At 47.4% G+C, this 27,813-nt stretch overlaps 1 protein-coding gene across 1 annotated transcript; it reads left to right on the top strand.

Moving 5' to 3' along the window:
• The first annotated feature begins 1,097 nt into the window (after positions 1–1,097).
• Positions 1,098–27,813, top strand: HSD17B8 (hydroxysteroid 17-beta dehydrogenase 8). The gene is made up of 9 exons (XM_089658954.1): positions 1,098–1,229; positions 6,699–6,901; positions 6,979–7,095; positions 11,163–11,258; positions 16,935–17,020; positions 20,036–20,120; positions 20,200–20,242; positions 22,905–22,979; positions 27,522–27,813. Exons 1-9 carry the CDS (start codon positions 1,127–1,129, stop codon positions 27,536–27,538), a joined length of 825 nt encoding a protein of 274 aa, XP_089515080.1. The 5' UTR covers positions 1,098–1,126; the 3' UTR covers positions 27,539–27,813.

Raw genomic sequence — 27,813 nt, 5'->3', positions numbered from 1 at the left:
TCTTCTTTGTGTGTCACGGGCACGGGAGTCCATTCAAATGAATAGGCTCCCATGGCTGAGCAAAACGTGGCCCCATAGCTGTGAACTGGGGGTTAAACCATATTACGTTTTGAGTTGAGATGATTCAGGTGTTGCTAATTTCCAGTCAATGAAAGAAACTGCTACATAATGAATGTAATTGGATTTTCAAATTTTGAATGCCTGATGAAGGATCAGGGGTCGACTGACAACTCATGCGGCCCCCGGGCAATAGGGGATCATGAGGCCCCCGGGCAATAGGGGATCATGAGGCCCCCGGGCTATAGGGGATCATGAGGCCCCTGTGTCCTTGCCCAAACTCAAAAAAGCCTATGAAAAAGGTACCAGGGGCATCTCATGGGGCCCCCTGCTGACCCCAGGCCCTTGGGCAGTGCCGGAGTTTCCAAATGGTCAGTCCGCCCCTGTGAAGGCTCTTAACAGGTCTGAAGCTTTATAGTGATATTTATGACTTTTTAACTCTCTTAATAATTTTACAAGGTGCTGCAGATTGGACTTTCTTTCTTTCTATATATATATGTGTGTGTGTATGTATGTATGTATGTATGTATGTATATATGTGTGTGTGTATATATGTGTGTGTATGTATGTATGTATGTATATATGTGTGTGTGTATGTATATATGTGTGTATGTATATGTGTGTGTATGTATATATGTGTGTGTGTGTGTATATATATATATATATATATATATATATATATATATATAATAAACTACCCATATTTTATTCTCCAGGGTCTCTACGTTCATAAATTATATACATTTTGGAGGGGGTTTACAATAATTTCTGGCAAAAATGCAGATTTTACTTTGTGTGCAAATATTGAAAAAATTGCCCTGGTACACAAGTGGTTAAAGAGAGCTGTGCTGGAATGAATGCAGGAGGGGACATGTTTCCCTGTCTGTAATGCTGTATAATGATCGCACCCTGTTCATCTCAGAGCTGCAGCCAGCTTGTGACACATTGTAAGACAATCTATATTTCTTTCCTTTCTATGGTGTCAGACGGTCTATCCTCTCTCCTCTATGGTGTCAGACAGTCTAGCCTATCTTTTCTATGGTGTGAGACGGTCTATCCTCTCTCCTCTATGGTGTCAGACGGTCTATCCTCTCTCCTCTATGGTGGAGGTCATTGGCAGGGTATCATGGCTGCCTCCAGCAGGCTGAAGTCCACATTGGCTCTGGTGACAGGTCATTGAATGACATTCTCATTGCTACTCTGTGATACATTGTTACTAATTATACTGTGTACAATCTATCTGTATCTGATCCTGCCTCTCTCCTGCACTCTTAACCCTTCCTGCCTTTCTATCTGATGCCTCTTTCAGAAGCAGGGGCAGACTGACAACTCATGGGGCCCCCGGGGCAATAGGGAATCATGGGGCCCCTGTGTCCTTGCCCACACTGAAAAAAGCCTATAAAAAGGTACCAGGGGCATCTCATGGGGCCCCCTACTGACCCCGGGCCCTCAGGCAGTGCCCGAGTGCTCGAATGGTCAGTCCGCCCCTGGTCAGAAGCCCTTGCACACAGGGCTGTTCAGCTGCAGCGCCCCCGGGAGGGATGAGTCCAGTGTCCAGCCCTGTCAAAGGTTGCAGCTGCAGAGGAATGAACGCTGTACCAAGTGGTAGTGGCATTTAGGATCCTGCCTGTTCAGGGATGAGGCTCCAAAACAGGTCTCCTGCTTTCTTTTCCATGTTTTGGGCAGACTTTATAACTCCTTTTTAAAAGAAATCTTTACTTATAAAACTGCGGAGGTCTTTGCTGGCCTCTTTCTGAAAATGCGCTTTGCCTGGCTCTACTTTCTCAGCTGCAAATCTCAAACAAGCATGCATCTAGTGAAGTCATAACTGATCTGCCTGCTCGTTCTTGGCCAATGACCCAGAAAGCTTTAAAGCCTTTGGATCAGCATGAAAAGCCAGGCAACTAGCATTTTCAGAAGGAGATTGCCTACACTTGTTTTTGTTTTCTTACAGGTTTCCCATAAACTTGGCTTCTAGCTAAGCACCCCTTTGATGTTGTTGAGGGATAGGCATGCTTCATATTTTTTATTTGTCATAACCCTGGTGATCCTGCCATGAAAGTCCTTGTTCAAGCACTTCCTGTTACAGGGTGACAACACTCTTTCCATGTCTCCAGATTGCTCTTTTGCCTTGTCACCCCCTCACCTGCTGCCTTGGTGAAGATTATAAGTGGCCATGACAATGCACATCGCGCACCTTTAACCACCTCCCGCCCGCCATATAGTCCAACGACGGACGCAAGGTGGTTCTCTCGTTCTGGGAGGACGTCACATGACGTCCTCCCATTCTAACCGCACATGCGCAGCTCAGGGAGCTTATCACCGATCTACGGAAAGAGCCGAAGATGTCGGCTCGGTCATGTGATCAGCTGTGTCCAATCACAGCTGATCGCATGTAAAGAGGGAAATGCCGGTTATCGACATTTCTCTCCTCACGAGATGTCACTCTGACAGAGGAGAGGAGAGCCTGTAGTCGGCATTCCAAAGAGGGGACATGCACACTGATCATCAGAGCACTGATGATCAGTGTGGCCCCAGAAGTGCCACCTGTCAGTGTCCATCAGTGGCAGCTGCCAGTGCTGAACAGTGTCACGTGCCAGTGCCACATCAATGCCACATATCAGTGCCTACCAATGCACATCAATGCCACATATCAGTGCCTATCTGAGCTGCCTTTCAGTGTCACCCATCAGTGCCAGTCAGTGCCACCTATCAATGCCAATCAGTGCCACCTATCAGTGCCGCCTATCAGTGCCAGACAGTGCCAGTCAGTGCCGCCTATCAGTTTCTCCTATCAGTGCCACCTAACAGTGCCGCCTATCAGTGCCATATATCAGTGCTGCCTTTCAGTGCCACCTACCAGTGCCTCCTCATCAGTGCCCATCAGTGCCACCTATCAGTGCCCATCACTGCAGCCTCATTAGCGCACATCAGTGAAGGAAAAAAAATCACTTATTTACAAAATTTTACAACAAAAACTAAGAAAAAACTTTTTTTTTCAGCGGTTTTTGGTTTAAGAAAAAATAAAAATCCCAGTGGTGATTAAATAACACCAAAAAAAAGCTCTATCTGTCACAAAAAAATGAAAAAAATTTCATATGGGTACAATGTTGCATGACCGCCCAATTGTCATTCAAAGTGCAACAGCACTGAGAGCTGGAAATTGGCCAGGACAGGAAGGGGGTATAAGTGCCCTGTAGGCGAGGGGTTAAGAAACCTTTAATAAACCACCAGTGGAAATCGATCCAACCATAGCAGTAGTACATGCAGCAGGAAGTGGCTGCAAAGAGGCTAGAGAGGATTGGCAGCACCGAGATGGAGCAAAGAATGAAAAAAAGTGAAAAGAATGTAGTTTTGGTAAAAAAAAGTCAACTGTTTAGGATACACAGTGCTTTAGTAAGTCTTAGGTGTTAGGGTTTACATCTACTTTGGGCCTGGAATCACACTCGTGCAGTGCGGTACATCGGATGTGATTTGCACAGGATCCGCACCGCATTCCTATGCAAATCACATGCGATTTGTGTGCGGTGCCATTGGAGACATATATTATGTATGGCTCTAAATCGCACCGCACCCGCACCAAAGAGGTGCAGGACCCTTTTTTGGGTCCGCACTAGAATTGGATCACATGGGTATTCACACCAATGCGATCCAATTCTGCACATCGCACCGCATTTTGTGGACCGATTTCAGGATGTTGTTAACATACACACCCGCAGTGGTTCGCATGAACGGGAGGCAATTCTGATGTGGTGCGGAATTCACACAGAAAACGCTGTGAATTCCATGAACCTGGGCTCAAGGGTAGGTTTGCTTTTACAGAAGAGGATCCGTACACTGTACTAGCATCATCATGCTCACAATGGCGCGTGGTCATGTGTCCACGCTGACCAATGAGAATATTCATATGAATCTCTTCCTTTTTCTGGGAAGCTAGTCTGGAAGAAGGCTCAGAAGAAATTTTCGTTGGTCAGTGCGGTCATGTGGCTGCGCTAATCAATCAGAATCTTTCCTTTCTTCTGAAAGCCATTCCATAGGAAGAAGGGTCAGAAGAGATTCTCATTGGTCAGCCCGGTCAGATGGACAAACTGACCATTGAGAATCTCTTCCTTCGCATTAAAAGCCATCCAGGAGAAAAAGCCTCAGAACAGATTCTCATTGGTCAACGCAGTCACGTGGCCACGCTGACCAATGAGAATATCCATATGAATCTCTTCATTTTTCTGGGAAGCTAATCTGGAAGAAGGCTCAGAAGAAATTTTCTTGCGAATTCACAGCCGGGTGCCCACTGCACATGCATGAGAAGTGCTGCGCTTTGTGAATGGCCCTGTAGTCTTCTAGGACCTGTCACATGTCCCAGAAGACTACGGGGAGGGGGGAGAGGACAACTTCCGTTTCCGATTTCCTAGGCGATAGCGGCGGAAGTGGGAGTGGGTACCTGTCACATTCTGGAAACTGGTAGATTATTGTTCGCATTATATTTTGTGTCCAGGGATACCAAGCACAGAGTATTTTGGATGGGCCTTCTACCCAGGAGCTATTTGACTACTATCTAACCTTCTGTATACTATAGCTTAGCCATGTATGATCTCGATTTGTTCGGTATGATATTCCCCATTCAAATATATACTTATAGTGTTACTAAACCCACAACAGTACAATCAGTCTGTATATGCAGTAAAGCATGCTTGTTGTACTCACTGTGGAACCTAAGGGGTTAATCCTCTGCCTTGTGTAAAAAGGCTGTTTGATACTTTCTTCTCTGTTCCTCCCCTTTTTCAAGCAACCGGCACTAATCTCCAGACTGAACCGTAGGCGTGCACATGCTCAGTTTAGTGTGTATTGCTAGAGAGGTTTTTTTTTTTTCTTGGGAGAGTGCACGTGATCAGCACAGGGCCAGTCAGCACTGTTCAGACAGAAGTCAGGGGATTTGTATCCTCCTACAGCAGAAAGAAAACTCCTCCTCCAAGCTTTAGCTAGTGCTGGGGTGGATACTGATAGAAGCCACAAGACTGCTCTAACTGCGGATGAGAAAAGGTATTTCGCAGTTTATATTTACTAAAATAATTGCATTTCCATGTTCTGTGTACTGTGGGAGACCGGATATAGTGAATGAAGGGTCCGGGGAGACTGGATATAGTGAATGCAGGGCACGGGGAGATTGGATATAGTGAATGCAGGGTCCGGGGAGACAAGATATAGTGAATGCAGGGTCCGGGGAGAGCGGATATAGTGAATGCAGGGTCCGGGGAGAGTGGATCTAGTGAATGTGGGGTCCGTGGAGACCGGATATAGTGAATGCAGGGTCCGGGGAGACCAGATATAGTGAATGCAGGGTCCGGGGAGAGTGGATATAGTGAATGTGGGGTCCGGGGAGACCGGATATAGGGAATGCGGGGTCCGGGGAGACCGGATATAGGGAATGCGGGGTCCGGGGAGACCAGATATAGTGAATGCAGGGTCCGGGGAGACCAGATATAGTGAATGCAGGGTCCGGGGAGACCAGATATAGTGAATGCAGGGTCCGGGGAGACCGGATATAGTGAATGCAGGGTCCGGGGAGAGTGGATATAGTGAATGCAGGGTCCGGGGAGACCGGATATAGGGAATGCGGGGTCCGGGGAGACCAGATATAGTGAATGCAGGGTCTGGGGAGAGTGGATATAGTGAATGCGGGGTCCGGGGAGACCGGATATAGTGAATGCAGGGTCCGGGGAGACCGGATATAGTGAATGCAGGGTCCGGGGAGAGTGGATATAGTGAATGTGGGGTTCGGGGAGACCAGATATAGTGAATGCAGGGTCCAGGGAGAGTGGATATGGTGAATGCAGGGTCCAGGGAGATCAGAAATATTGAATGCAGGGTCTGGGGAGACCAGATATAGTGAATGCAGGGTCCGAGGATAACGGCTATAGTGAATGCAGGGTCTAGGGAGAGCAGATATAGTGAATGCGGGGTCCAGGGAGAGCAGATATAGTGAATGAAGGGTCCTGGGAGAGCAGATATAGTGAATGAAGGGTCCTGGGAGACCAGATATAGTGAATGAAAGGTCCTGGGAGACCAGATATAGTGAATGAAGGGTCCTGGTAGACCGGATATAGTGAATGCAGGGTATGGGGAGATTGGATATAGTGAATGCAGGGTCTGGGGAGACCAGATAAAGTGAATTCAGGGTCCGGGGAGACCGGATATAGTGAATGAAGGGTCCGGGGAGACCGGATATAGTGAATGAAGGGTCCTGGGAGACCGGATATAGTGAATGCAGGGTCTTGGGAGACCGGATATAGTGAATGCAGGGTCTGGGGAGACCGGCTATAGTAAATGAAGGGTCCTGGGAGACCGGATATAGTGAATGAAGGGTCCTGGGAGACCGGATATAGTGAATGAAGGGTCCTGGGAGACCGGATATAGTCTGGTTGGCTGAAGGCTTTTCTACTGTTTTTCTATTTTTGTTTTTGTATTGTATGTAAAACTTCAATAAACATTACTGAAACAGAGATAGCGGGCGGGAGGGAGGGGGTAAGATCCCTGGGCTATGCCTCTAAAATAAAATGGATGAGACCCAAATAAAATGGATGTCGCCTACAGCGTTCATGTGCCTAATGCGCACAACCATGACACCGTTCTCTCCTGTATCACAGGTGGCGGCAGCGGCATTGGACGAGCGGTGTGTCAGAGACTTTCCCGGGAGGGGGCTTCAGTTGCTGTGGTTGACGTGAACATCAACTCTGCCAATGACACGCTACAGACATTATCATCCAACCTCCCTGAACAAGAGCATGCGGCATTCACGGCCGACGTCTCCCAAGCCGGCAGCGTCAGTGCGCTAATGGAACAGATACAGGTAGACGGCGAGCCGCGTCGTGTGATTGCGATGAGCCGGGCAATTCTCCAGATAACCTCTCCGTCTTGTCTCCTCAGTCTCGCTTCTCTGCCCCTCCTCGTGTTGCTGTCAGCAGCGCCGGAATCACCCGGGACGAGTTTCTGCTTCGCTTGTCAGAGGAAGCCTTCGATTCCGTGCTGAGCGTCAACCTCAAGGTAATCTGACAGGCTCCATTACACTGCTGGCGGCCTCATTGATCAAAGTGTCAGACAATGAGAATTGTGTGCAGAGAGCCCAAATCATGTTCAAGTATTATTATTATTATACAGGATTTATGGCGCCAACAGTTTGCTCAGCGCTTTACAATATAAAGGGAGACAATACATCAACAATACAGTTCAATACAAGAGGGTTAGGAGGGCCCTGATCCTGGGAGCTTACAATCTAGGAGGGAGGGGCTAGTGGTATAAAAGATAATAACTGTGGAGGACGAACTGATAAGAGGAATAGAAGATTCTGTTATTAGCTGAAGGCAGGATAGGCTTCCCTGAAGAGAGAGGTTTCCAGAGATTGCTTAAAAATGGGCAGAGTAGGCAATAGTCGGATAGATTGGGGTAGAGAGTTCCAAAGGATGGGGGAGGCTCTGGAGAAGTCCTGGAGACAAGCATGGAAGGAGGAAACAAGGGAGCTAGAGAGCAGGAGGTCGTGGGAGGAGCGGAGAGGACGGTTTGGGTGATATTTGGAGACCAGATTGGTGATGTAATTGGGGGCGGAGTTATAAATGGCTTTATATGTTATTATTAATGTTTTGAATTGTATCCGTTGGGCAATGGGAAGTCAGTGGATGGATTGGCAGAGAGGGGTGGAGGACACTGAGTGAAGGCCAGTGGAGGGATTGGCAGAGAGGGGTGGAGGACACTGAGTGGAGGCCAGTGGAGGGATTGGCAGAGAGGGATGGAGGACACTGAGTGGAGGCTAGTGGAGGGATTGGCAGAGAGGGGTGGAGGACACTGAATGGAGGTTAGTGGAGGGATTGGCAGAGAGGGGTGGAGGACACTGAGTGGAGGCCAGTGGAGGGATTGGCAGAGAGGGGTGGAGGACACTGAATGGAGGCCAGTAGAGGGATTGGCAGAGAGGGGTGGAGGACACTGAATGGAGGCCAGTGGAGGGATTGGCAGAGAGGGATGGAGGACACTGAATGGAGGCCAGTGGAGGGATTGGCAGAGAGGGGTGGAGGACACGGAATGGAGGCCAGTGGAGGGATTGGCAGAGAGGGGTGGAGGACACTGAGTGGAGGCCAGTGGAGGGATTGGCAGAGAAGGATGGCAGAGAGGGGTGGCAGATACAGAACGGTTAGTAAGGTGGATGAGTCTGGCAGCAGCATTCATGATAGACTGAAGAGGGGATAGCCTGCGATGAGGTTGGCCAATGAGGAGGGAGTTACAATAGTCAAGGCGAGATATAACAAGGGAGTGAATAAGTTGCTTAGTGGTTTCCGAGGCGTGTCTAATTTTCCAATGCAGCTTTGGTGGCTTTGAAGCAACGCAGACAGTCCTTCTTGCAGGCACTGGCAAACTACGAGTATTTTTGGTGTACAGAATCCTGCTTTTGTAGATGCACCAAATAATAGCTCAATTGAAAGGTTTGAAATGAAAGATTTGACTGGTGTGACAATTGTAAAAAAAGATATCAAGTGTGATTTGTTTTTGCACAAAAACCCTCACAATCAGTGCCAAACAAATGACAGCGCAGAAAATGAATTTGTATATCTGGCCCAATAGTGGTGTGCAGTAGTGCGCCAAGAGGATGATGTCACAAGACAGGCATTATACTATGTGCCAAATGTATATTAATTCCACTGCAACAAAATCATTTATTTGACAAGCGCACTAAGGTAAGATGTTATATGTGACAAAACGCATTTCTCAACATGGGCAGCACAGTGGCTGAATGGTTAGCACTTCCGTCTGGCAGTACTCAGGTCGCTGGTTTGAATCCCAACCGCGGCACCACCTGCCTGGAGTTTGCATGTTCTCCCTGTGCCTGCGTGGGTTTCCTCCCACACTCCAAAGACATGCTGGAAGTTTAATTGGCTCCTGTCTAAATTGGCCCTAGTATATGAATGTAAGTTAGGGACCTTAGATTGTACGCCCCTTGAGGGTTAGGGACTGATGTGAATGTACAATATATATGTAAAGCACTGCGTAAATTGACAGCATTATACAAGTACCTGAAATAAACATCCGACTTAGTTTACCTGGCTCCCCATGCTTTAGATATACTGTAAGGTGACATTCATAATTTGTCTGCCATATGATTTTTTTTTTTGAGGGATAGTGACATAAACATGCACAGTGGTATCAGCCTAGCGTGTATGTTTATACACTGAGCACAAACCCTGGGAGTTCTGTTGTCTTGGAAGGACATCCCTTTGGGACCAGTCAGGCAGAGGGTGTCTACAGAGGCTGAACGCTGTAATAAAATTTTACGAAAGCCAAAGCAAGTTCCCAGGCTTTTGTGATGATGTCACTCTCATAGGCCCCACCCTACACGTTTCGTCACAGATGGTGTCGTCAGGGGGGCAGGCCCCCTGATGATGTCATCTGTGACGAAATGCATAGGGTGGGGCCTACGAGAGCGACATCATCATGCACTCCACGTGGACAGACTTCCGCGATTGCAGAGTTTGCCCATAGGAACAACACTAAATGAGATATGCTCTGATGCTTTTTTTTTGTAAGTGCACACTTTGCTTTTTGTAACATAAAGTAGTCTATATGTTTTGCACTATGGGGTCATCTTGTATCTTCTTTCTGTGAGAGTTACTTTGGTCATATATCCTGGCATTTGGTCTGTGGAGGTGACAAGTAAACCACTGGGAGACAGTAACCCCTCATGCGCCGATTGACCATTCATATATTCACTATATTGCCAAAAGTATTGGTCAGCCGGCCTTTACACGCACATGAACTTTAATGGCCCCCCAGTCTTAGTCCGTAGGGTTCAATATTGAGTTGGCCCCGCCCTTTGCAGCTATAACAGCTTCAACTCTTCTGGGAAGGCCGCCCACAAGGTTTAGGAGGGTGTCTATGGGAAGGTTGGACCATTCTTCCAGAAGCACATTTGTGAGGTCAGGCACTGATGTCGGGGGAGAAGGCCTGGCTCACAGTCTCCGCTCTAATTCATCCCAAAGGTGTTCTATGGGGTTGAAGTCAGGACTCTGTGCAGGTCAGTCCAGTTCCTCCACCCCAAACTGGCTCCTCCATGTCTTTATGGACCTTGCTTTGTGCACTGGTGTGCAGTCATGTTGGAACAGGAAGGGGCCATCCCCAAACTCGACTGGTTTCATTTATTCATTTTCAAATTCGATTTGACTTTTCCGAATCTGGTCGAATTGAACTCCATTCGATTGAATTTAAAAGTATTGAATTAGAATGTATTCTTTTGGAATTGTATAAGATGGTTATATTCCTTCTATTTTGTTCTATTGTTTTTTTTCTATTCTATTCCTTCATTTTCTATTCTTTTCTATTCTCTTCTAATCTATTCTACTGAGAATCAAATTTATTCTACTTGCATTTCAGAAGTCAGTTATATTCATTCTATTCTTTTCTATTATTTTTTATATTCTATTTTTTTTATTTTTACAAATTTAAGTTTATTAACCTCTTCCGCGCCACCCTATAGCAGAAATACTGCTACAGGGCAGCACGGGTGTGCAGAATCACGTATATATACGTGATTTTGCAGTTCTGGGTAGGGGCGTGCGCACGCCCTACCTGCGCCGCCATCCGCGGCCTCGGCTGTCAATAACCGGGTCTCAGCCGGTGATTTCCCCGCCGGCACCCAGCGATCTCTGAGTATCACTGATGGGGGAGGGACCTGTTTGTACAGAGCCTTAAAGTGGTTGTGTGTGTTGGGGGGGGGGGGGTCCCTTTTCTCCAAGCTTTATAAATTCTGGAAAAGAAGACTGCAGATAAACTTGTACAACTTACATAGAAGGATTTGTGTAATCTCTGGGCATCACCTGAGGCCAGTCACTTCACTGGATATATATAAGGATTTACAACCACTTTAAAGAGAAAATGAATGCAGCCATCACATCTAAGGACTGGCAAGCTGCAATGTATAAAATTTAGGTTTTGGGTTTACAAACGCTTTAGGGTAACCTAACATCAACAGTTTGTAGGGAACTCAGTAGGGCACCACGATCATTTCATGTTTTTTGCAGTAGAAAGTTTGTTAATAGTAATGTAAAGAGTTAATTCTCTGTTTCCTGTAGGGTACATTTCTGATTACACAAGCCGTGGCCCGAGCTATCATAGCCACAGGGCAAAATGGAGGTTCCATCGTCAACATTGGCAGTATTGTGGGAAAGGTGAGCCCTCGAAGTATCATGTTATTTTCCACTGATGGAAAGTTATAGGAGAAAAACTAGCGATGCACCAATACCAAGTATTTTCACAAGTACTCATGAAAATACTCCCGATAGCAAAAACAGATACTTTACGATGCAATTTGCATCAGTACACATTGCACCGAAAAGATTAGCATGCGATTTTAACAGGAATGTGATTCCTGTCCAAATCGCATGTGGTTTCCCCATGCTGAGCAGAGAGTGGGCGTATGGAGATGTATACTATGGTAGCAGATGCTCCATATTCTCAGCAGTAGGAAAGGAGAGAAAGTGGTAGGGATTTGAAATCTTGCCGCTTTCTCTCCTTTCCTTGCAGGGATGACAGTTCGGGCTAAAGGGCTTTTGATTGGTCAGCACTGTCACATGGATGATGCTGACCAATCAGATGCTGTCTAGCCCGTACTGTCATCCCTGCAAGGAGAGGAGAGAAAGCGGCAGGGATTTCAAATCCCCAGACCTGTGAAGCACCTTTCTTACCTCTTCTTGCAGGGATGACAGTACGGGCTAGACAGCATCTGATTGGTCAGCACCATCCATGTGACAGTGCTGACCGATCAAAAGCCTTCTAGCCCGAACTGTCATCCCTGCAAGGAGAGCAGAGAAAGCATTAGGGATTTCAAATCCCCAGACCTGTGAAGCAGCTTTTTCTCCTCTCCTTGCAGGGATGACAGTATGGGCTAGACTAGGGGTGGGCAAACTTTTTGACTTGAGGGCCGCAATGGGTTCATATATTGGACCCGGGGCCGGACCAAGAATAGATGAATGATGTGTATGTGTCAGGAATGCACTGGCCAGCAATAGTGGGACTTGCCTGCCTTATGAGCTGCAGTACCAGGGCTGGCCAGCGGGTGCTCCCAGCAATCAGAGACTCAACCTTGCAGCCAGTCAAACACCTGGAACTAATTATACTGGTGTATTTAAGGGACATTCAGACCTGCAGACTCTGCCTTGGTGTTGTGTTTCTCCTGGGCCCTGTTTCCTGTTCCTGTCTGATTCTCTGCTGACCCTGCTCTGATCCCTGGCTTGTCTGACCATTCTCCTGCTCTGATCCCTGGCTTTGTCTGACCGTTCTCCTGCTCCTGATCCCTGGCTTGTCTGACCATTCTCCTCTGCCTGACCCTCTGTACCACGCTGCCCGCTACCTGCTGAACCTGGCCTGTGACCCCGACCATTCTCCGCTTGCTCCCCCTGTACCTACCTGCCCGATTGATATTGACCCGGCCTGCCTGACGACGCTTGCATTGTATGTACTGTTATCTGTGAGTGGTTTGGTTTGGTTTGTTTGCACTGTATTATGTTTTAGTATTGCACTGCGTTTATGTTTGTATTGTTAGTGTTAATAAATTACATTGTTTATAACATATTTGAAGTCTGAGTTTCCCTGCGTCAGTCACACACCTCTTGTCATACCTGGGAGCCCTGACATTACACCAAGGCCAATCCTGACCAGAAGTGGCTGCACAGGGAAGCCATCTTGGCTTGTTGATGGGAAGGATGGATCTTGATGAGGTTGTGTATTTATATCTGCTAGTGTTTGATGACAGGGAGTATGCTTATCAAACTCTGAAGGAGTATCCCCGGGATGAACTGCTAGAATGTATACGGCTCGCTCATGTTCTAGTAGATCAGGGCACAGAGTTCTCTGAGGTGCAGCCATTGATTGAGGTTTGTGCTGAGTTGGTTTCATCTGGTACCCCCGAATGCAGGGATGAATTTTTGCCACCATTTAGTGCAGACCAGGTAGAGTCCCTGGTGTGGTTATTAGAGGATGATGTGGGTTACTTTCTGGAGCGTTATTCCACATGTTCACCACAGACACTAAGAGATTGTATAAACGCAGTGCAGTCTTTGGTCAGACAGGCTTTGTGTAAGCTCAGCTTTGTTCAACCCATACTGCAGACATGGACAGACTTGTTGCACCCAGCCTCAGTCAGCTTACAAAAACCCAGTCCTGCTTCTAATCTATTTCCTCAAAACTCTACTCCTGTATTCCCAACAGCTCCTCCAGTTACAGCCCAGTATACTTGGCTATCTACCGCATGTCAGTCCCCTGCTCCCACTCGCTGCACCTATCCTGCCTTTAACCCTGTAAAAAAGCCCTCTGTAGCAACTGCTCCCTCTCCTGTTCCATCCTCCAGCTCTTCTCTGTCTCCAGCTGCTCCATTCGTTTGCAGACCTGCGTTTACTTGCAGTGCTCCAGTAGTTAAAACCAGAAAAAAGCAAAAATTCTTTCCAACCAATACCATCCTGCCAGTATCCAAACCGGTGAACCTGCCTTCCGTGGTTCAGCCTGAAGCCTCTACTCAGCCTGAAGCCTCTACTCAGCCTGAAGCCTCTACTCAGCCTGATGCCTGTACTCAGCCGGATGCCTCTACCCAGCATGATGAACTGATCCAGCCTGACGATCCTATTAGGCCTGGTGACCCGATGCCCGCTGTCGAGCCAGACAATCCGGTACCTGATGACCCAGTGCCCGCTGTCATGCCAGTTGACTCAGAGCCCGCTGTCGTGCCTGGTGACTCGGTGCCCACTGCCTTGCCAGATGACGCGGTGCCCGCTGGCAAGCCAAATGACCTGATGCCTGGTGACCCAGTGCCCGCTGTCATACCTGGTGACCCGATGCCCGCTGTCGAGCCAGACAATCTGGTACCTGATAACCCGGTGCCCGCAGTCTTGCCAGACGACTCGGTGCCCGCAGTCTTGCCAGACGACTCGGTGCCCGCAGTCTTGCCAGACGACTCGGTGCCCGCAGTCTTGCCAGACGACTCGGTGCCCGCAGTCTTGCCAGACGACTCGGTGCCCGCAGTCTTGCCAGACGACTCGGTGCCCGCAGTCTTGCCAGACGACTCGGTGCCCGCAGTCTTGCCAGACGACTCGGTGCCCGCAGTCTTGCCAGACGACTCGGTGCCCGCAGTCTTGCCAGACGACTCGGTGCCCGCTGTTCCGCCAGTTGGCTCGGAGCCCACTGTCGTGCCTGGTGACTCGGTGCCCACTGTCGTGCCTGGTGACTCGGTGCCCGCCGCTCCGCCTGGGGGCCCGAGACCAGTCGCTCCGCCTGGGGGTCCGGCGCCCGCCGCTCCGCCTGGGGGCCCGAGGCCCGTCGCCCCGCCTGGGGGCCCGATGCCTGTCGCCCCGCCTGGGGGCCCGGTGCCTGTCGCCCCGCCGGGGGGCCCGGTGCCTGTCGCCCCGCCGGGGGGCCCGGTGCCTGTCGCCCCGCCGGGGGGCCCGGTGCCTGTTGCTCCGCCCGGTGGCCCGCTGCCTGCTGCTTCGCCTGGTAATCTGATGTGCCTCTGCCCGGAGTCCAGCCCGATGTGCCTCTGCCCGGAGTCCAGCCCGATGTGCCTCTGCCCGGAGTCCTGCCCGATGTGCCTCTGCCCGGTGTGCCGCTGCCCGGAGTCCTGCCCGGTGTGCCAGTCTTTGATATCCCGCCAGTTACCAGACCCGGGCGGTGGAACATTTTGCCCAGCTAGGACTGTTTGGAGCGTCCTGAGGCCGCTCCTTGAGGGGGGGGGGTACTGTCAGGAATGGACTGGCCAGCAATAGTGGGACTCGCCTGCCTTATGAGCTGCAGTACCAGGGCTGGCCAGCGGGTGCTCCCAGCAATCAGAGACTCAACCTTGCAGCCAGTCAAACACCTGGAACTAATTATACTGGTGTATTTAAGGGACATTCAGACCTGCAGACTCTGCCTTGGTGTTGTGTTTCTCCTGGGCCCTGTTTCCTGTTCCTGTCTGATTCTCTGCTGACCCTGCTCTGATCCCTGGCTTGTCTGACCATTCTCCTGCTCTGATCCCTGGCTTGTCTGACCATTCTCCTGCTCCTGATCCCTGGCTTGTCTGACCATTCTCCTCTGCCTGACCCTCTACCACGCTGCCCGCTACCTGCTGAACCTGGCTTGTGACCCTGACCATTCTCCGCTTGCTCCCCCTGTACCTACCTGCCCGATTGATATTGACCCGGCCTGCCTGACGACGCTTGCATTGTATGTACTGTTATCTTAGGGTGGTTGGTTTGGTTTGTTTGCACTGTGTTATGTTTTAGTATTGCACTGCGTTTATGTTTGTATTGTTAGTGTTAATAAATTACATCGTTTATAACATATCTGAAGTCTGCGTTTCCCTGCGTCAGTCACACACCTCTTGTCATACCCGGGAGCCCTGACAGTATGTGTCATCCATAGTAAGTATAGTAATATTCCCCCATAGTAAGCATAGTAATTCATCCCCCATAGTAATTCATCCCCCATATAGTAATTCATCCCCCCTATAGTAATCCATGCCCCCATATAGTAATTCATGCCCCCATATAGTAATTCATCCCCCATAGTATTTCATCCCCCCTATAGTAATTCATTCCCCATATTAATTCATCCCCCATATTAAGTCCCCAAGTCCCCTCTGTGTCAATTTACTTACCTTTGCTCTGCGCGTTCCTCTCGCCGTGTTCCCGCGCCGTTCCGGTCTTCAGGGCGGACTGTGAGAGGAGCCTAGCTCCCCTCATGTTCGTCACGCTGCCCCGCCTACACACATCCTGACAACCATCCTGACAGTATCACGCTCCGCGGGCCGGATTAAAAGGTCCGCCGGGCCGTAGTTTGCCCATTGCTGGGCTAGACGGCTTCTGATTGGTCAGCACCATCCATGTGACAGTGCTGACCGATCAAAAGCCCTCTAGCCTGAACAGTCATCCCTGCAAGGAGAGGAGAGAAAGCATTGGAGATTTCAAATCCCTGCCACTTTCTCTCCTCTCCTACCACTGAGAATATGGAGCATCTGCCACCATAGTATACATCCCCGCATGCCCACTCTCCGCTGAGGGAAATGTGAACTCAGGCTGTGACAAGCCTGCGTTCACACAGGAGCAGTGGGGAAACCACATGCGATTTGGACAGGAATCACATTCCTGTTGAAATCGCATGCTATTCTTTGAGGTGCTATTTGCATCCATACATTTTGTTCTGATGCAAATCACACCACAAAGGATCAGTAATCGGTGTCAGCAAGTACTTGGCTGAACGTATCGGTACTCTTACCCCATAAAAAAATGTAAAAAAGGATATCGGTGCATCCCTAGAGAAAACAAATTTGGTTGTTATAACTCTGGTGAGGCCATTCCTTGATTAAGCAGATGTAAACTCTAATGAATAATATTAAAGAGTCCATTTAAAAACCAGCGGTATGGCCTATCGCGGCCTCATCACCGATGTAAAGCGGAACCCCAGCCAAAAACAGCAGAATAAAAATGAATATCTGATTCAAAGATAAAATAGCAAAACCAGCTTTTGCTGCAATGTTCAGCTTCAATCCAGAGATTTCCTCCGCATTACTTTTCCTCTGCCACAAGATGTCCTCAGTCTGATGGCCAGCATCATTTACCCACTTCTTCTGAGCCCAGGTTGTCTTGGACCCGCCCCAGCCTATCTCATGACTAGTCCATTATCAGTGGACATGTGTATCATAAACAAATGTCATTTTTTGAATGTTTTTGGATTTTTCCTTCCTTTGTTGTTTATCATCTTTCTCATGCAGTCTCTTTGCAGCCACTTCTTGTCTACATCTAGCAATGGCCGCATATCATCATGGTGGGAAAGTCATTCGTTATCATAACATATCAAACAATTATTTTGGTCTCTCACAGGTCGGCAATCTTGGTCAGGCCAACTATGCTGCATCCAAGGCCGGAGTAGAAGGTTTCACCAGGACTGCCGCCAAAGAACTGGCTAAGTGAGAAAACTCTTTTTATCTGTTAAGCAATGTGTACAATGCAATGTTCCTTCCCATCTCAAAGGCCTACAAGAACTTTAAAGCGGAGTTCCTCTCACTCTGTAAAAAAATAAAAGTCAGCAGCTACAAAAACTGTAGTTGCTGACTTTTAAAAAACAACCACTCACCTGTCCCTCGGTCCCGCGTTGCCCCCGCTGCAGCCCGTTTCAGCGGCCGTCCTGAATTCTAGGCGCCGGCATCTTCAGTGTGGGCACCCGGCTGTGACAGCTTGCGGCTTCACAGCCGGGTGCCCACTGCGCATGCGCGACTAGCGCTTTCTGAATGGCCCCGTCCTCTTCTGGGACCTGTCATGTGTCCCACAAGACTTCAGGGAGGGAGGGGGGTAGGACAATTTCCGATCGCCTAGGGATTGATCTTGTGTCCCTGCAGAGCTGGGAACATGATCCATCACTTCCTCTTGTGCCAGCGCCATCTAGTGTTACACGAGCACATAGCTAGGCACACATTTAACCCTTTGATCACCCTAGATTTTAACCCCTTCCCAACCAGTGTCAGTGCAGTAAACACTAATATATATTTTTAGCACTGATCGCTGTATTAGTGTCGCTGGTTCCCACAAAGTGTCAGTTAGTGTAAAAATGTCCACTGCAGTATCACAGTCCCGCTATAAGTCACTGATCGCCGCCATTACTAGTTTAAAAAAAAATTCTGTATATATACCATAGTTTGTAGACACTATAAGTTTTGCACAAATCAGTATACGCTTATTGGGATTTTTTGTTACCAAAAATATGTGGCAGAATACATTTTTGCCTAAATTTATGAAGAAATTTGATTAAAAAAATTTTTTTTAGTGGATACGTTTTATAGTAGAAAATTAAAAATATTGTTTTTTTTTTTTTCAAAATGGTCGGTCTTTTTTCGTTTATAAGTCCTCATGCACAAGGGATGTTGTTACAGCGGCTGTTTTTTGGCTTTTGGCGTTTTTTTCTACAGCCAGTAAACCCCCCAGCATGTTATCCTATGTGTCCATCCCCGGCATGTCATCCTATGTGTCCATCCCCGGCATGTTATCCTATGTGTCCATCCCCGGCATGTTATCCTATGTGTCCATCCCCGGCGTGTTATCCTATGTGTCCATCCCCGGCTTGTCATCCTATGTGTCCATCCCCGGCTTGTCATCCTATGTGTCCATCCCCGGCATGTCATCCTATGTGTCCATCCCCGGCATGTTCTCCTATGTGTCCATCCCCGGCTTGTCATCCTATGTGTCCATCCCCGGCTTGTCATCCTATGTGTCCATCCCCGGCATGTCATCCTATGTGTCCATCCCCGGCATGTTCTCCTATGTGTCCATCCTCGGCATGTTATCCTGTGTGTCCATCCCCGGCATATTATCCTATGTGTCCATCCCCGGCATGTCATCCTATGTGTCCATCCCCGGCATATCATCCTATGTGTCCATCCCCGGCGTGTTATCCTATGTGTCCATCCCCGGCGTGTTATCCTATGTGTCCATCCCCGGCATGTTATCCTATGTGTCCATCCCCGGCATGTCATCCTATGTGTCCATCCCCGGCATGTCATCCTATGTGTCCATCCCCGGCATGTTCTCCTATGTGTCCATCCTCGGCATGTTCTCCTATGTGTCCATCCCCGGCATGTTATCCTATGTGTCCATCCCCGGCATGTTATCCTATGTGTCCATCCCCGGCGTGTTATCCTATGTGTCCATCCCCGGCATGTTATCCTATGTGTCCATCCCCGGCATGTCATCCTATGTGTCCATCCCCGGCATGTTCTCCTATGTGTCCATCCCCGGCTTGTCATCCTATGTGTCCATCCCCGGCTTGTCATCCTATGTGTCCATCCCCGGCATGTCATCCTATGTGTCCATCCCCGGCATGTTCTCCTATGTGTCCATCCTCGGCATGTTATCCTGTGTGTCCATCCCCGGCATATTATCCTATGTGTCCATCCCCGGCATGTCATCCTATGTGTCCATCCCCGGCATATCATCCTATGTGTCCATCCCCGGCGTGTTATCCTATGTGTCCATCCCCGGCGTGTTATCCTATGTGTCCATCCCCGGCATGTTATCCTATGTGTCCATCCCCGGCATGTCATCCTATGTGTCCATCCCCGGCATGTCATCCTATGTGTCCATCCCCGGCATGTTCTCCTATGTGTCCATCCTCGGCATGTTCTCCTATGTGTCCATCCCCGGCATGTTATCCTATGTGTCCATCCCCGGCATGTTATCCTATGTGTCCATCCCCGGCGTGTTATCCTATGTGTCCATCCCCGGCGTGTTATCCTATGTGTCCATCCCCGGCATGTTATCCTATGTGTCCATACACACATAGACTGGAATCAATGATTTTTGGCTGGAAAAAACCCCAGAACTAGTGAGTTTCTAGAGGAGTTTTTTATCTGTAAAAGCGCTCTGAGACTGAAAAACGTGGCAAAATGAGGTAAAATGCTTCAAACCGGTGTTTTGGACTTTTTTTTTTACCAAAAAACTTTTTAAAAAATGCGAGAAAACGCAGCTAAATGCTAATGCAAAAACACTAAAAAAAAAAAAAAAAGCTAAAAAACTCAAGTTTTTAACGTGACTTTACACAGCTAATGTTACCAGCGTTATTAAAACATCCCGTGTGCATGAGGACTAACACAATTGTAAAAACCACAGAGGTGATCAAATAAAACCAAAAGAAAGTTCTATTTGTAGGGGGTAAAAAAACACATATTTCAATTAATTTGGGTGCAGCGTTGCATGACCGCACAATTGCCAGTTAAAATACCACAGCATCGTATCATAAAAATGATCTGGTCAGGAAGGGAAGTAAATTGTCTGGAGCTGAAGTGGTTAAAGTAAATTTGGGCTTGACTATGCATGGCAATTTTTCTTTCTGATCCTACAATTCTGAATTCTTAATGTTTGATTGGTTGCTGTGGATTATTGCACTGTTCGTATTTCCTGTCTTATCTTCTTTTCTGTTGTCACCTCACCAGGTTTGATATCCGATGTAACACCGTATTACCTGGATTTATTGCCACACCGATGACTGACAAAGTCCCACAGAAAGTCCTGGACAAAGTGAGATGATGGGAAATTTATCTGTATCTGTTTGTATTTTTCTCTGGTTTCTGACTTTGTTTTGGATCTTTGCCCGCAGTTCGCTGATCTGATTCCATTGGGAAGACTTGGTCAGCCAGAAGGTAAATGACAAACCTTCATCCTAAGTTTCTTTTTATATCCATTTTTCCTCGTTTGCTTTCATTTTTCAGTTTCAGCTCATTTTTAATAAAGTGCAAAAAGTGCAGTGCTAAAACATTAGTAGTAAAGTAAAGAGAAAGTGAGAGCTCTGTAAGTAGCAGCTGTAACACTAAAAGGTAACCAATAATACAACCTCAATAATAGTCAAATAAGAAAGTGCAGCACTTAAAATTATATATATATGTATTAGAAATAGTCCACATAAAATAAAAAGTAAATAATAAATATATTAAATGAATGCCGGCTAAACTGTATTAGTCCATAAGTGACAATCTGTGCAAGTATATGGTGAATAGCAGCAATGCTTCAGTACTGGTGCTCCAGAATAGTGGGGTAAGAATACGCACTCACCAGATGCGTAATGATAATACGCATTAAATCAATCAGTGGAGGTCCCCTTTAGAAATCGGATATGAGCCAGGCCAAGGGTAATCTTCCCTCTGGACAGTGGTGGTGCATCAGAAACTGGGTGGTAAAGGATCCAGTCAGCCAGACGTCCCCTTTAAGGGATGGGTGGGTGTAGAAGCCTGTGAAACAAGAACCCCCTCCTCTGGATACTGCGGTGGATCAGGTGGGCTCTATAAATCAATTGCTCCACATAGGGAGACATAAAAAGTGCCCATAGTGTAGTAGGTAATATAAAAAGAATTTATTCCAGAATTTGCAAATTCCATATAGAACCAATATAAAGTGACACAGTGTTTAAAAATGGACTGATCGTCCATAAGCAAGATGGCCGCCGGACCTCCACATGGCTGCGTGACGTCACGGCGTATTGGCTCCTCCATACGCATTTTGTGCGCACGCACGTCTTCATAGGGGATGCTAATGTTGGCATGTTGGCACTTTTTATCTCTCCCTATGTGGAGCAATTGATTTATAGAGCCCACCCGATCCACCGCAGTATCCAGAGGAGGGAGTTCCTGTCTCACAGGCTTCTACACCCACCCATCCCTTAAAGGGGACCTCTGGCTGACTGGATCCTTTACCACCCGGGAGTTTCTAATGCACCACCACTGTCCAGAGGGAGGATTATCCTTGGCCTGGCTCATATCCGATTCCTAAAGGGGACCTCCACTGATTGATTTAATGCGTATTATCATTACGCATCTGGTGAGTGCGTATTCTTACCCCACTATTCTGGAGCACCAGTACTGAAGCATTATATAAATAATATGCTCAGTGATAATAATGAACCTTTCCTCCCAATCTGTGAGTATAATAAAGTCCCAAAGATGAATCAAAAATACCAAAAATTTTAAAAAATCAAATGTCCCTTCAAAATATGTGTTCAGTGATTGTATGTGTCACCATCCACGGATAGTATTCTTTTTTTCCCAACATGGGATCAATAAAAATATGTGATTTTACATATGAGCTACATTGCTTGGGTGTTTATTACCTACTTTGGCAGTCTGCATTCTGCAACTACTACTCTTTTTGCTATTACCTGTGGTCACTCTGCAGCTGAACTTTTCCCCATTATTGACTTATTTTGTCTTGTTTCACACGGGAAGATTTACTAAAACTGGTGCACTCAGAATCTGGTGTGTGATAGTCAATCAGCTTCTAACTCCCTGGTCTCCTCCTCCCATGCCCGACTCCAGGACTTCTCCAGGTCTTCCCCCATCCTTTGGAACTCACTACCCCAATCCATCAGACTGTCACCTACCCTCCTCACCTTTAGGCGCTCCCTGAAAACCCATCTCTTCAGGGAAGCCTACCCCGCCCTCACCTAACAGCCGATCTCCTCCACTCCTCCTACCACTCCATCCCCCACAGCCAATTCCTCCTGTACCACTATCCCCTCCCTCCTAGATTGTAAGCTCCAAGGATCAGGGCCCTCGAACCCCTCGTGTATTGTATTGTTACTGTACTGTCTCATGTATTGTCTCCCACTATAATGTACAGCGCTGAGCAAACTTTTTGGCGCTATATAAATACTGTCTAATAATAATTTTAGCTTTCTCACTTAACATTTAAACTTTGGCAATAAAACCTGGAAGCTGATTGGTTTCTACAAAGCTACACCAGTTTTTGAACTCTTCAGTGTTAATAAATTCCCCCCCCCCTTCCCCATACTTCAGTATGGAGACGAACATCCTGGTTGGAGCAGGGCTTTGTTTCTCCATATTGAGCCTCCAGCAAGGAGAACAGTGAGCAGCACAGGAGTGACTTCACCAGATCTCCTGAGACTAGCTGTCAGAGGCAGAAGTGCCTGAGATCTTGCAGTGCAGACATACAGCTATGAGGCTGTAGGCACAGGAGTGCCTAGGCACACTCATATACCAGGAAGTGCCCTGCTATTTTTTAGGAGGTATGGTACATTTTCAGCATGCAGCTTAAGCATGATTAGCAATTCTAAATGTATGTTCAGGTCCATTTTAAAGATGGTACAATTGGGCTTTAGGACTGACGGGTTCATGTTTACAGGCATGTCACGTGTCAGTTTACATCATGTGCTCAGGGGTTTGTTCACTGCATGTGGAGTTGACTCCCATGAGGAATAATGGGGTTGTGATGAAAATGCCCCCATTTCTCTGAATTCAGCTGTTCCTGTCACTGCTTATAATACAGTGTTAAAGTTGTCCACTGCTTTTCTAGATATCGCAGATGTCTGTGCGTTCCTGGCTTCGAATGACAGTAGATATATTACGGGAACAAGTATTGAAGTGACAGGTAATAACCAATCAGAGTTTGTGATTCAAGTAATTGTTTAGCCATTTTAAACTGTTAAAACTAGTCACACCAAAGCATGGATGCCTGTCATTACCTTTAATACATAGAAAACCTTTTCCTTGTGCCCCTCTCTGAAACCAGTTTGACTATGTCAGTAGAGACTTGACTTTCCCAACATCTAGGTCAATCCATGCTCAATTTCCTGCAGCCTGTCCAATTAGAGCATGTAGATCGCACCTTACTACTTTTTTTAAATGTACTGCAACCGGATCGCATGGTACTTTTGTACCATGCAATTCAGTGCAGGTAAATGCACTGCGTTTGCGACCCGAATTTGTTGTTGTGTTGTTAACTTTTCACTGACGCCTACTGCAGATCGCAAGGGCACTGCAATTGGAATGCGGTGTGGGAAACCATATGGGAACTTAGGTTTCCCCACACAGCAATCTAGTGTGAACAGGCCCCCTAAAGTGGTTCTAAAGTTATTTATTTACTGGGCATGCCCCGTTCTACAGAGCCATATCTACAGAAATACCTAAATACCTACATGTCAGTCAATAGGTGCTCTGTCTGGGTCTTGCTGGGTTTACCCTCTTGTGCTCAGCTTTTTATCACAGCCGTGAGTGAGAGGATCATTGGATGGCTGGAGGTGTTGGCTCCTTGAACCTAGAAAACTGTCCAAGCCATCCAGCAACATACCCAATGTCCTATGCTGGGATGCTTGACTTACAGTTGCAAGAAAAAGTATGTGAACCCCTTGGGATTACGTGGAGTTTTGGAGGATGGGTGATGCAACAGGACAATGACCCAAAGCATACAAGTAATTCAACAAAACAATGGCTGCAACAGCACAGAATACGCCTTCTGGAGTGGCCCAGTCAGAGTCCTGACCTCAACCCGATTGAAATGCTGTGGCATGACCTTAAGAGAGCGATTCACACCAGACATCCCAAGAATATTGCTACACTGAAACAGTTTTGTGAAGAGGAGTGGTCCAAAATGACTCCAGATCGTTGTGCAGGTCTGATCTGCAACTACAGGAAACGTTTGGTTGAGGTTATTGCTGCCAAAGGAGGGTCAACCAGTTATTAAGTCCAAAGGTTCACATACTTTTTCCTCCCTGCACTGTGAATGTTTACATGTTCTGTGCAATTAAACCATGGCAACATCTAATGTTTGTGTAGTATTATGTTCAGCAGACTGTGTTCTTCTATTGTTGTGACTTAGATGACGTTCAGAGCACATTTTATGCCCAATTCATGCAAAACTCCACGTAATCCCAAGGGGTTCACATACTTTTTCTTACAACTGTACAATGACAATGTATTATAGCTCAATTACATGGAATAGCCAGCACACTGCCCATGTAACTATAAAATGCACTGCAGTCAAGGACAAGGCACATAGCATCCATCAATGTTTCATGGCCATGGAGGACCTCTTCCTCAAGTTGATAGCAAGCTGAGAGATAGGAGCTAGATGTCTGTGGACTTGATATCACCTTGAGAAAGGGGCCCATCATTGTCAAGAAGAGGGTCCCTTGTGGCTCCTGAAACATGCCTCAAGGCTATCGCCTTAAAGGATAAGTCCACCTTTGGAACCATGTTACGTGTTCCATTTGTTTTTAGGGTGGAACATGTAACATGTTCCCATAGCTGCAGCTGTGCCTGCCGCCCCCCCTCCCTTGATAGACAGTACGGGGAGAAGTCTCCCCGTACTATCTGTCAAATTTGAAAACAGCGCGGACGTGCGGGGCTCCGCCCACACGGCCACGTCATATGAACTTCCGTGAATGAAGGAACTGCAAGTCCCGACAGCCTTAGTGGCTGGGGGTTTGTAATTTTCAATGAATTACCACTTTAGGGGGTCTGTTCACACTAGATTGCTGTGCGGGGAAACCTGAGTTCCCATATGGTTTCCCACACCCCATTCCAATTGCAGTGCCCCTGCGATCTGCAGTAGGCGTCAGTGAAAAGTTAACAACACCCCAAATTCAGCTCGCAAACGCAGCGCAGTTCATTGGTAGTTCAGTGAAGCCTCCTGTCAGAATATCTGCTTGCTCGTACATCCCATACACACTGTACATCCTGTACGGCCAAGCAGATATTCTGACAGGTCTGCAGGAGATCTGCATGGCATCAGAGATCTACTGATCACTGGTGCAATGCTTTCCAGTCTCCTGTAGACAAAAATAAAAAATGCACATTTTTTTACCTGCCAAAAATGTGCATCTATTATTTTTGTCTAAAAGGTGCACTTATCCTTTAAGGGATGCTGTCACCCCATAAGGTGATCGCAATGTAACCGATACCTAGCTCCTGTCTGTTGCCTTGCTATCACCCTCAGAATAAGGGGTCCCCTGTGGCCCCTAAATGTCATCGGATACTTTGTGCCTTTCTATCTTTTTAATGTGAACACTTCTGCATTCAGAACTAAGTTTTATGGTATGTGGGTAGCACGCTGACTATTTCTTGTAATTGATCTTTAAACCTCAGGCCACCTTAGGTGATTGGACTGGTTCACTTTAAAGGACCACAGCCCCTTTGGTACAACTGTCATTAAATTATTTCCCCTTCCCAACCCCTCTAAATGCAAGCTACCAGCTCACAAACGTACCTTACTCCTCCATCCAGCATTCTTTGTATTGTAACCCTTACGGGCACCACACAGGCCTCCATCAAAAAATGTTCACTTGTTAGTGCACATGCACATTGTGGTCCCATTTGGCCTATGGATGAGCTGTACTTTGTTGGACCCTGAAGGCTCCCTTGAGTTTGGCTTACACGCAGGGCTTGTTTTCAGTAGGAATTTCGGGGAACACAGTTCTGGCACCTCCAGCACTGAATGTATGTAATGGCAAGGGGTGCTGGGGTGTGATGGAGTATCTATTGTTGCTGGCTACAGGGAATCTATTGTCACTGGAGGGGATCTATTTTTTGCAGGGAACTATTGTTGCTGGTGGGGGATCTGTTGTTGCTGTGGGGGAGTCTTATGTTGCTGGGGGATAGTTGTTGCTGAGAGGGATCTGTTGCTGAGGGAGAGGTCTTCTGTTGCTTGCTGCTGGAGGGTCTATTGATGCTGGCTGCTGGGGGATCTATTGTCACTGGAGGGGATCTATTTTTACAGGGAACTATTGTTGCTGATGGGGGATATAGTGTTGCTGGGGGAGTCTTATGTTGCTGGGGAGCAGTTTTTGCTGAGAGGGATCTACTGCTGAGGGAGAGGTCTTCTGTTGCTGGCTGCTGGGGGATCTATTGTCACTGAGGGAATCTATTTTCGAAGGTAACTTTTGTTGCTGGTGGGGGATCTATTGTTGCTGGGGGGTCTTATGTTGCTGGGGGTCAGTTGTTGCTGGGAGGGATCTATTGCTGAGGGAGAGGTCTTCTGTTGCTGGCTTCTGGGGGATCTATTGTCACTGAGGGAATCTATTTTTGAAGATAACTATTGTGGTGGTGGTGGATCTATTGTTGCTGGGGGAGTCTTATGTTGTTGGGGGTCAGTTGTTGCTGGGAGGGATCTATTGCTGAGGGAGAGGTCTTCTGTTGCTGGCTGCTGGAGGATCTATTGATGCTGGCTGCTGGGGTATCTATTGTCACTGAGGGAATCTACTTTTGCGGGGAACTATTGTTCCTGGTGGGGGGCCTATTCTTGCTGTGGGGAAGTCTTATGTTGCTGGGGGTCATTTGTTGCTGAGAGGGATCTACTGCTGAGGGAGAGGTCTTCTGTTGCTGGCTGCTGGGGGATCTATTGTCACTGGGGGAATCTATTTTTGAAGGTAACTATTGTTGCTGATGGGGGATCTATTGTTGCTGGGGGAGTCTTATGTTGCTGGGGGTCAGTTGTTGCTGAGAGGGATCTATTGCTGAGGGAGAGGTCTTCTGTTGCTGGCTGCTGGAGGATCTATTGATGCTTGGGTATCTATTGTCACGAAGGGAATCTATTTTTGAAGGAAACTATTGTTGCTGGTGGGGGATATATTGTTGCTGGGGGAGTCTTATGTTGCTGGGGTTCAGTTGTTGCTGAGAGGGATCTATTGCTGAGGGAGAGGTCTTCTCTTGCTGGCTGCTGGAGGGTCTATTGATGCTGGCTTCTGGGAGATCTGTTGCTGCTGCAGGGTGTCTAATGTTGCTGGGGTGGTATATTGTTGTGAATTTCAATTGTAGGGGTGAAGCCAAGGGATGGTGCTCATAAGTGCATAGGGGGCGGAGACAAGAGGTGATGTAGAACGGGGGAGTTCCTGCACCTATTCCCAGAAAAAAAAGCCCTGCTTACAAATAGGAATAAATGAAAGACCCAATAGGGGCATGTTCACTGGAAAGGTTCTACAGATTTCGACAGGACCAAACCGCTGGTCTGACGAGGAAGGAAAATATTTATGCAGCTGGAGAACAGATTAAAGGGCAATTGTGTGAATGGTAGAGTTGTCCTTTAGTTCCATTTCTCTATGTATTATTTTATTACTTCTAGAACACTTTACATTGTATACAGTATTGGTCCAGACGGATGTAGTGATGATTGTTCTTTTATTCCTGTTTTCTCCAGGCGGACTGTATTTATGATCGTCCTTGGATCGTCCTTGGTTCCTTCAGTACCCATGGAGCAGCAGTTAGACCTCTGTGTCTACCCTACAGTTCTGAAATCCTGCTCTGTGGCCTGGAGAAGCTTCTTGTAAGAAGAGAGGAACTACCGCCTATATGAAGAGAGCCTTGAAATCTTTTATGTATACTATTCAGAGAGAAGACCACATGCAAATTATATTTTTTTAGCTCTAATTTCATAACCTACAATATAAATGATGTAATTATTATGAAAATAATTGTTGCAGCACTGGAAA

This window comes from Staurois parvus, unplaced genomic scaffold (assembly GCF_062004578.1).
Source record: "Staurois parvus isolate SC_StPar_1 unplaced genomic scaffold, SC_StPar_1.0 ptg001113l, whole genome shotgun sequence".
In the NCBI taxonomy this organism is placed as follows: Eukaryota; Metazoa; Chordata; class Amphibia; order Anura; family Ranidae; genus Staurois; species Staurois parvus.
This window is presented reverse-complemented; position numbering and strand designations above follow the sequence as displayed.